The 10,499-nt window shown below is 45.1% G+C and overlaps 1 protein-coding gene across 3 annotated transcripts in view; it reads right to left on the bottom strand.

The window, feature by feature from the left end:
* Positions 1-9,957, bottom strand: part of SORT1 (sortilin 1) — a 69,177-nt gene extending 59,220 nt beyond the window's left edge. For 2 of the 3 annotated variants that reach the window (XM_059137406.1, XM_059137405.1), the window contains exon 1: positions 9,584-9,957. In XM_059137406.1, the coding sequence (XP_058993389.1) occupies positions 9,584-9,889 (306 nt within the window). In that variant the 5' untranslated portion in view covers positions 9,890-9,957. Of the gene's footprint in view, positions 1-6,495; positions 6,586-9,583 lie in introns of those variants that run through there. The other variant, XM_059137407.1, reaches the window with a different exon arrangement.
* Between the last annotated feature and the right edge of the window lie 542 nt (positions 9,958-10,499).

Consider the following 10,499-nt stretch of genomic DNA (forward strand, 5'->3'; position numbering starts at 1 on the left):
AAGGGACTATCATTTCAGCAGAACCAAAAAGTAAGGTTCAACAAGCAGACAATGGGCTGTTTGAAGAAAGGGGAGAAAACAGCCCCACATACCTCAACAGCCCTTGAGGGCATGAATGCCACACCGATTAAAATAATAGGAGTGGTGGCAGAGCATAGTTTAATCTCTTCTAAAATGATGTGGGGTCACAGTATTGACTAAGAAGGTAGAGAAATATTTTAGAAAGATTCTCATTAAGCAAAAACAAAAAACCTTTGGCACTTAAAAGGGTGGGCTTAGTTTTTGAAAAATTCACTTTCTTGGGATAACTCAATTCTCATTATGACCAATAAATGAGCTAAATTCCAAAGCAGCATTTACTTTTTACATCTTAGTCCCACTTCAAAGAAAAAGTGATAAGGGATAGGTCCCCAATGCCAGCCACTAAGCCACTGTGAGTGGGTAAGAAGCGCCCACTGCCTCTGCTGCCACCACACCCACTTGCTTCCAGGTCCTTGGGCACACCAAGCTCCCTCCAGCCCCAAGCCTTTGAACACGTGGTTCTGTGATACTCCTACTGAATAAATTCTATTCATCTTCAAATCTCAGTTTAAATAATTTCTCAGTGAGTCCTTCCTAATGCCCCCAGATTAAAAGGACATCTGCCAATTACTCCCCGGTTGTTACTTTTGTTCTTCTGGGTATTAATCATATTTATAATTACATACTTGTTTAACGTTCATGTTTTCCACTGGCTCATAAAAACAGGGGTCTTGTCTGCTCTGTTCTACCATCAGCTTAGGATCCAATACAATGGCCAATATCTAGCATTGTATAATCAGCAACTGTAGAAAACTGAAGAAATGAAAGTAAACATGAGACAGAATACTATAGTTAAATGCTAGCTTACACAGCATCGTTGAGTGTTGTAGGAGAGAAAAGAAGAAAGCCACTGAAGCTAGAACGGCATTCAGACAGGAGGAAAGCCATATGAACAAGGATGGAGAAGCACAGAGCACATGACGAGCTCAGGGCCTGGTGGAAAGGTCACACTAACTGGAACAGAGGGTAGGCATGGGGCGGGAAGTGGTGAAATGTTAGCCTAAAGAGACATGCACATAAGGAAAAATAACTGCACTAGCATCCTGGTCTGCCGTGCTTCCAAGAAAAGTTCCTCAGAAGCAGCCATCACATCTTGTTACTATTTCTTCAAACCTCCCAGACACCGGCGCGGTGCAGGGCTCACAGTGGCGGCTCCGTTAACAAATGAGGGTGAAGCCGGCAAGGTGCGGGTGCAGAGCTGTCAACTTAAAACCACAGGCACTGACTCTGATAAACTAAAGCTTACTGAAGCTTCAGAAGTAGTGATTAAATAGTAAGTAGTCTTATTTTTTATGATTATAAATTCTTTAAAACCATAAGTAAACTTTATCTACTTGAAACTACCAGAACCAAATGACGGGGGATCTGATGATGGTGGGATTATTATTTCTCCATCAACTCCCATAGCTTCAGGAAAGATACCTGGGTTAGATAATCTCCCTCTCACCTTATATCCTTGTTCTTAAAATCCCAAGTCCAAGGACATAAGTAGTACACATTTCTTAATCCAGACTTCTATCACTGCTCATGATGATTCCCTAGGAATATTACAGCTATAAAAAACAATTTCAAGTGTATATACAAATATTTGGGCGTCTAACCAGTAACGCATCAGAAGCTTTGTGGAAATAATCATTGTAAGATTTACTAAAGAATGAACACACACTAAATCCCACATCTCATTTAATCTTCACAATGACCCTAAGACATAGAACTTAGGACCTCCATTTTATAGATGAAAAGACCAAGACACATTGAAATTAATCTGTCCATGGTCACCACTGAAGTTTGAATTTAGCCAGGTCTGACCTGAGATCATGTTCCCTCCTAACCACTGCCTCAAAGAACTGCCAATCATATTAACAAGTTAAAATTTTGATGTAATCATGAAGGTTAAAAAAAGAACACATACGCTTCTCACATTTCTGCCAATCTTGACTCACCCTCCTTCTTGCCACCCCCACCCAAGCCTGTCACCCAACCCTGCCAAGTGATAAAACCACTTCATCTCCCGTATCTCCTTTTCTGCATGTGTTGCTCTGGAGTTGGTATTTATCAGGATCATTTGGCTGACAACTGGGCCCTGTGGAGTCAGTAGCCAGATCAACAGGCTTGTTAAGAAATGACATAAATCACACATATGGTACTCCAAGGTTTTCAGAACATTTTCTCTTCAAAGCCTCTGATAATGCTTTTTATATGGGAAACTGAGGCTAAAAAAGGCTAACTGAGCTCTGCTGAGGGTTCAGTGATGGAAAAGAGCAGAGAATTCACAACTGTAGGACTTAGAGTGGGGGTCTATAACCTTGCCTTATCCCTAAAGCAAATGCATTGACTTAAAATATCTCTATGAGGGGTGCCTGGGTGGCTCAGTCAGTTAAGCATCTGCCTTCGGCTCAGGTCATGATCCTGGAGTCCTTGGATCCAGCCCTACCCCGGGATCTCTGCTCAGCAGAGAGTTTCTTTCTCCCTCTCCCTCTGCTGCTCCCCTCTACTTGTGCTCTTATCCTCTCTCTCTCTTTCTCAAATAAATAAAAATCTTAAAACACACACACACACATCTCTATGAAACACTTCGAAACACTGCACCACATTGGGACATCTGTGTTCTACTCTCAGTTCTTGGCCCACATACAAAGTCATTTAGACTCATCAGTAAAAGTAAGAGATCTGACCAGCTAATGAGCCTAACAATCTATGATTCAAACTGTTAAGCACATTATCAGCAAGAATTCAACCTCATCCTGTTCAAAAATATTAAGGAAAGAGAAATCTGTTCATTGGCTTCACCATCTTATAGCTCCTGGGAGTCTCATGCCTTGGCTCACATTCTCCTCCAATAAGGTCCAGGAGTCTAAGAGTGTTCCTTAGAACCTTTAGCACCTTTAAGTATAAAAGGTGGTCTGCCCTGCTCTCTATTCTGCTCTCCTGTCGGATGTATTCTTCAATACCACAGCAATGGTCAACCTCTAAATGGTCAACTCTTCTTGGATCCCCATTTCCACCTCTGGTTTCTCCATCTCCAGCCTCAAGTCTAACACTACCCATTAAAAGACATTACCCATGAAGTCCCAAAGCACAGCTCCCTGCCCAGCCCTCCCCTCTGTCTCCTCTTCCTTCTCCCACCTAAGACCTACCTTTTTTGACTTCTCTTACGTGTTTTTCTGGAAACCTTAGACATACTCCTCATCAGCTACTTCTACCCCACAGAAAACTTTCCCTTGACCATTCCCTGAGCATGTCCTGGATTTCCCTACCATCATGCCTTTACAGATCTCTTAAGAATTACCTGCATACCTTGATTCTCTCTTCATCCAGGAGGCCTTCCCAAACCACTGCACTGTGGTGGGCATGCCTTCTTTAAAAATTCTTCCAAACTTTCATCAAGACACCTTTGAACACTTAATCCTGAAAGCAGCACCAATGTGGGTCTTTAACATTTGCTTTGGATGTCCAAAGGCCTGGACTCCACTATATGTAGCTTACTAGGTGCTTAAATGAATGACATTGACACAATATATTTAACAAAACATTTTGATAAAACTTTTTATTTCCCCTTCCAAATGATCCTAAAGCTGCTTCTCTAGTTTAAAAAACTATAATAAAGGCCAGAGGAGTGAAGTGACTGTCCATGATCACACAGCTATAAAACAGCAGAGCCAGGACTCAAATCTGGAAATTGAGAGCTCTCTTTTGAATTGTGCATACATCTGAATCCCTTTGACAAAGGGTAGGTACCAGATAGACGTCTGTTTCGAACTATCTTGTCTGGGAAGTATAAAGTTGATCAAAATTTTCCTTCCCAGTTATTCTCCTAGCCCTTCAGGGTGATGATCTTGCTATTGAACCAGACTTGCAAACTGGCTTAAGTACAATATCAGTACTTCGCTTCTTAGAACATACAGGAAGAAAAGAACAAAACTCTTAACAAAAGCAAATATAAGAGATAGTATTCAAGCCCAAGAGGGAAAAAAACAAACAAAAAACCCCTCATACATTCTCTTCTGATGGAAAAAAAAAAAAATCAAGCCAATTAATCACTCATATGTTTCTAACTAGCACAGGGCTGAGTATATTAATGGTAAGCTGACCATCTATTTTTAAAAACACAAGCAGCCAGGACAAGAGAAAAAAAAAAAAATCCTAGTTTTGGCCAAGTACTGTAGGAAAGGAAAAAAACAAATTAATTGTTATTTGTTTTCTGGGTTTGCTTTTAGACTATCCAAGCTAGTAGCTTTGCTTTGCATTAGATTTTTCAGGCAACAAAGGATGACAAAGTACTACCCAAAAAGTAAACAAGTCAAATGTCTTTCATAATTTTATGGAAAAAAAAAATACTCCTGCTATCTTAAAGAACACTCATATTTCAGTGAAGCAAACTCTGGAGGTGGTAACAAATTACCCCCAGATGTGAAATCCCTGCTATGTTCAAGTTCAACTAGGAAGCAGAACAGCCCCAATTTGCTTCTAAATTTGGAATCAATCAATAAACATTTGTGATCACAACCCCTGGCCTCCCCCTCTTCCATATGAATCAGAATTTTTTTAGACATTTTAAAGCTAATCTAAAATTTCTCCTGTTGTATCTGAGGAATTGAGAGCTCGATACTGAAATGTAAAACAGAAAATAAACTGCATTCACAGAAAACTTTCTCAGCAAAACACCACAGGCTCTGAATGGAAGATTCTGTTTTTGCTGTGGTTTCCTGAGACTAGGATTCAGGGTGGAGTGGGGAAAATAGCCTCAATATTTTAAAACAAAACAAAACAACAACAACAACAAAAACAAACAGAAAAAACCTCCACATTTCTGGCACTTAACGACGTCTGTAGGTATGAAGGGTCTGTCATGAAGATTCATTCAACCCAGCTAACTCAAAGCCACATATGACTAACCCAACTTTGACTACAGTCACTATTAGAACAACAAAAAACCTGTCTAGAACAGCCTGAAATTGGCTAGCATGTTCCTCAAGCCCCATTACTCCTCAAACCCACCTACACACAAATCAGTGAGGCAACTAGACAATGGTAAGAACAAATTTTTGCCAAATTTTTAAAAAGAATAAAAAATGCCAAAGAAACACTAGTTACAAAGAAATAGGAAGGTAATTGAAAAAATTTTTGAAATTTACAAATGCAATATCTATTTCATAATATTTTTAGAGCAACTGTCACAGTGCCTTTTGCAAGAAAAGCTGTATTTTTAATTACATGTCAAATTTGATAGTTTTGCCTGCCATAAAATTAGCTTCTAATCATATAAAACATCCAAGCATCATTTCTCCAGTCTCAAAACACAGCTCACTTCTGTAAGGGCAGAACTTGAAGGGTGCCTGGGTGGCAAAGTCAGTTGGGCGCCCAATTCTTGGTTTTAGATCAGGTCATATCTCTGGGTTGTGGGATCAAGCTCCAAGTCAGGCTCCACACTCAGCGTGGAGTCTGTTTGGGACTTTCTCCCCCTCTCCCTCTGCTCCTCCTCCTCATGTTATCTTTCCAAAATAAATAAATCTTAAAAGGAAAAAAAAAAAGAACCTAAGGGGTAGGGGTGCACAGAAAGGGAGGGAGAGGAGCAGACCTCACTCCTGCTCCAACCATTACCACTCAGTGTTAAGCTCTGTCCTTCCTGTGAGGATCACACAAGGATAACAGGCCAACTAGGACAAAGTTGGGGAGCACAGTCTCTGCAGTCACCCACTGAGAATCCAATGCTTGTTGGCAAGAGCGGATTAGAAATCGGCAGAGTGCAGAAGAAGCTGCTAAGAGCCTTGTGAACTGGACATGAAAAATCAGATCAAAACAGCAGGATGGAAAGCCTAATATTTTTATCATTACAGAAAGAAAATAACCATTAGAAATTGACCAGAACATAAGCCTTCTTCCAATCATTTCCACAAACAGGAGACTCAGATTTCTAATGAAAAATCACTATGCACAAAGCCAAATATTTGAGTCAGCAGAGACCTTACCTAATTGTTACACTGCAGTCCCCCTGAGCCATTTGTCCTGCCTGGATAGCTCTCTACACTCACCCCAACCAAACTACAGATGAAGACTAACCTTTCCCCAGACAAATACACATCATCAAATCTGCTGATACGTGCAACTGAATTCCCGACTGCAGAAGTCACTTTACAGCCATCAGGGTTAAAGGTCTGATATAAGTATACTGCATGGGAATAGGGTCCTCGTGGGGATTTTGCTCATTCTGCTCAACCGGGATCAAGAAGGAAATCCTATGGAATTCCTATGCTTCTACCTCTTTGTAAAACAAACGGGTGGAACAGGGCTCAAGAGAAGACTAACTCCAGGGTCAGGGTGGGAGTGCTGGGGAAGGTAGTATGGAGAGAGACTGCCTGTTGCAATAAATGAGGCAGTTAGAAAGTTCTGGGGCAGATAAAGGTACTGACTGACCTTCCGATTTCCGGGTGTGACAAAGATCCACAACAGGCTAGGAGCGGGAGCTCCCTGAACCTCCAACAGGCACATTCAGTCCTGTCAGCCTGGACTCAGCCCTGCCAGCACCAGCAAACAAACACACACATTCTTCTCAGAGCCCACATGCCATACAACGCTGTCTCTCTCCAGGGCCTGTTTATTTAAGAAACCAGATGCTTTGATGTTGGGGTGCAGTTGGGAAGTTCTGTTAAAGAAGTAGTTAATGACAGGAGCAGAGGGAGGACAGAGAGTGAGCAACAGTTTCTGGCTTTTAATCATAAGTTTTGAAAGTTTTAAGGAAATTATCAAATGGTCTGAACACAGGAATGGGAAGTAAGGAAATTATGTCAGCAACCACTGTAACTCTGGCCAAAGCATTTCATCTGTTTCTTTAAGACAGTTTTCATGCTGAACCTCGAAGGGGTACTTACAGGAGGAATGTTTTGAAGCAATCCAACTTAGCAACCAACATTAATAAAATCTTCTGTGCTTGCTCAATTTGTCTCATGTGCAAAGGTTATACGTGTCACGGATACTCCAAGTGCTTAAAAGAGTCAGTTAAAAGTGTGGCATGAAAACAATTTTGGGTTAAAGATAAAAAGGTTATTTTTTGAGTCTGAGAAAAGGGCATTTATAAATACACAGACACACTTGCTGGATTTCATGAGGGAAGAAGCCCAAGGTATAAGTCATTAGGGCACATTATCTCCTAATACCAGAATATAAAAGCACTATCATGCTTTAGTTTTACCTTGCTTTTTAAAGAAGAAACGCCAATAAATTCTCACAAGCCAAACAAGCCAATGGTCCAGGAGATCTGCTAAAACCTTCTGAGACTTTTCATTGTCCAGTCTGAACTCTTTCCTTTGTATCTTGGCACCCAGCATCCAGCACATCTTGGACATTTGGACGGCGTTTTCGTGCACTGACTATATGAATCAATGTGGCTTAACATGAACTGCAAGTTTTAACAAATGAGAACCAAAAACTTTCGATTTTCTTTGGGAATTGACTCCTGTCATCTTGTGAAAAACTCCTCTTAGTGGCACTTTCCCAGCTGTACAAAAGGATACAAAAAAAGTATTGTATACAAAAGTATACAATAGCCCTAATAAAAAGTTGTTTGGCCATGCTGATCCTTTTATTTCACACTGTTTATAAAGGGTCGCTAAATACTAGATCTCTCAATACCGTTCAGGATGACTTATCAGGATTTCTAAAAATAAAAAACTGAAAAGCAGAACAGACTACCACATAACAATTCTGGGTTAAGGACCTCTAAGAACTGCTTTACTCAACCATTTCTAAGGTGAAGATTATTAACAATGGCTTCACTTTCACCACATTCACATGTTATAAACAGGATGGGATCTCTGAAGAAGAGACTACTGGCAATTAACAAGTGCAAAAAGAGCTATTTAAAATTAGGTCACTGAAAGAAGACGGAGAAAAAAAGCAAAAAAAAAAAAAATCAGTAACTAAATAAAATGAGAGAAATAGAGGGAAGCTTCTTTCTGAAGAACAAGGTTTCAGATCTGCTTTTGAGTACATGTGGCCTAAGGAATCCCTGAGCCATTTTTTTTAACCTCTAGCTTTAGAAATCAACAGTTTACAAAAGATGTATCAAGTCAGACTAGTCAGGGAATACATCCAGGAGTAGCAGCAGGTCCTGAGGTAGGTCAACCAGCAAGAGAAGAATCAAAAATATGGGGTAAGAATGCTACGTCCAGCTGACTCCAGGAAGGAAGGGGTCCTGTTTTAAGTTCAGCATCAGTGCTGTAAAGCCTTCCTCAACTCCCCACTGTGAGACAGCCCTCTACACCATTATTTTTTCCTGGCAAACAGGAAGTCTTCCCAGTACTCACTCCACCCTGTCCGCATCCAACTTGGTTGTATCCAACTTGGTTCCACCGGTCAGCACAAGTTACATAGCTGCCACCAGTGTGGCCTTCAGTGGGGCTCTCCCTGACTGCCTGTGCCCTGACAGCAACTGCCTCCGGGGACCCCACATCTGAGAATTCAGCACAAGTATCAAGTAGAGTCCAGGCAAAAGGGAGAAAGATAGTTCAAGGGAGACTGAGATTTGGCTGACAGGGAATGTGAAATGTAATGGCGAATGTATCACATGAAGGCTACCCTGGGCAAATATGGGTAGCAACAATTAAACCATTAGCTCCCAGGGAGACTAGAGGAAAGGTGTCCACATTGCACTGCAGCAAGGAGCCTGGACCTTCTTAACAATGGGCTTTGTCAGGCCAGTAGAGTGCAAAGGTTGAGGGGCTTGTCCCTAGGGAGAGAACTATCGCAATTTTTAAAGTTTCTGACTAGGACTGAGCACGAAGGAGAATGCCGGCAATGTGCGTCCTGCTGGAAATCTTGTTACAACAGGATGAAGACAACCTGGTCGACTCCGATGCCAGGCTAGAAGGTCAAATTGAAGGCGGAAGAGAGATCACAGATACATTGTCAGCCCATCTCCAAGCTTGTCCCTTCACATACTAAAATACACACAGTAACCTAAGAACTGCTGTGGGATTTCTGAACACCCGCCTACCCACCCTGAAAGTCCTGACCCGGCGAGGACACACCTCTGCTTCTGCGCAGCCCAACTTCTCCAGCACTTAAAGAGGTGATTAGTCCTCCAGCCTCCTGGTGGGTTATAGCGTTACTTGGTCCTGATTATTTACACAGACACAAAACAAGGGCGCTCTAGAAATTTTGGCAACTTAAAAAAAAAAAAAAAAAAGAAAAGAAAAAAAAAGAATGCCGTGACAGTCTAAGGCTGCCTCCCCTGTGACGAAACACAGCCGCGCGGGTCCGCCGCGTCCCGGGGGCCGCTCCCGGGCCGGACTCCGCCCGCCCGCCGCAGTTTCGGGGCCGCGGCCCGGGGGGCGCGGGCGGCGCGGGGCAGGCGAGCGGCTCCGGTCTCCCCAGCGGAGCCGCGAGTCGCGCGGACGCTAGAGGAGGGACGGGCCGCGCGGGCGGGGCAGGCGGCCGCCGGGGGAGGGGGCCGGGGGGTGGCACCTCGCAGTCCGGGCGGCGCCCGGGCCCGGCGCCCGCTCACCTGGTGCGTGTTGTTGGCCAGCTTGGCGACGAAGTCCGGTACCCGGCCGCAGTCCTGGTCCTCCTCGAGCGCGCTGCGGCGCCAACGGCCGCCGCGGGGAACCGGGCCCCCGGGCGCGGCCGCGCGCAGCCCCCAGCTCACCCCGACGGGGCCGGACCAGCGCGACAGCGGCGCAGCGGGCGGCGGCGGCGCGTCCAGCCGGTCCTGGCCGAGGGTCTCCGGCGGCAGCAACTGGAAGAGGAGAAGGAGGCCGAGGCCGTGGGGCCAGCGCAAGAGGCCATCCGCAGCTCCCCGGGGCCGCTCCATCGCCGCCGAATGCCTACGCCGCCGACACCTGCCGCCCGGCGCGCCCGCCCACCCCCGCCGGCGCCGCGCCACACCCCCGAGCCGGAGCCCGGCGCTCCTTGGATACGCGCAGCCGGGCCTCTCCGCCTCCATAGGCTGGCCGTCTGTCCTTCTTCCCCGGTCCGCTCCTCATTGGCTCGCGTCGCCTCCGGCTTCGGGGGTCCTGGATTCGGATGCCAAGATGCGGGACTGATTGGCTGGAACGTGGCAGAGACCGCTGAGGTCATCCCCCCATCGCCTGGCGTCTCCCGGGCCGGGCTTCCAGAGTTAGCGTAGGAGCTTCCCGCGCCTCCCGCGCCTCCCGCGAAGCACCCCCTGCCCGTGGCGCCCAGACCCCTCGCTGCTCGCTCTGGCACCCTCAGGTTGGGGACCGCGTTATCCCCCCCCCCCCGCGCGTCTCCCCCACAGACATCCCTAAAATTCCTTGGGTTGCGGCAGCGCCTGGAAAATCTCCTAAGGGACTCCCTCAGCTTGCTCAGCTGGAAAAGGGGGCTTCGTCATGAACCGGTGCTTCAGGTTTTTAACCTTCGCGTACTGGAGCACCCATTGTCCAGTGAAGCAGCCCGCCTCG

The sequence above is a fragment of the Mustela lutreola genome, chromosome 10 (assembly GCF_030435805.1).
Source record: "Mustela lutreola isolate mMusLut2 chromosome 10, mMusLut2.pri, whole genome shotgun sequence".
NCBI classification, from domain to species: Eukaryota; Metazoa; Chordata; class Mammalia; order Carnivora; family Mustelidae; genus Mustela; species Mustela lutreola.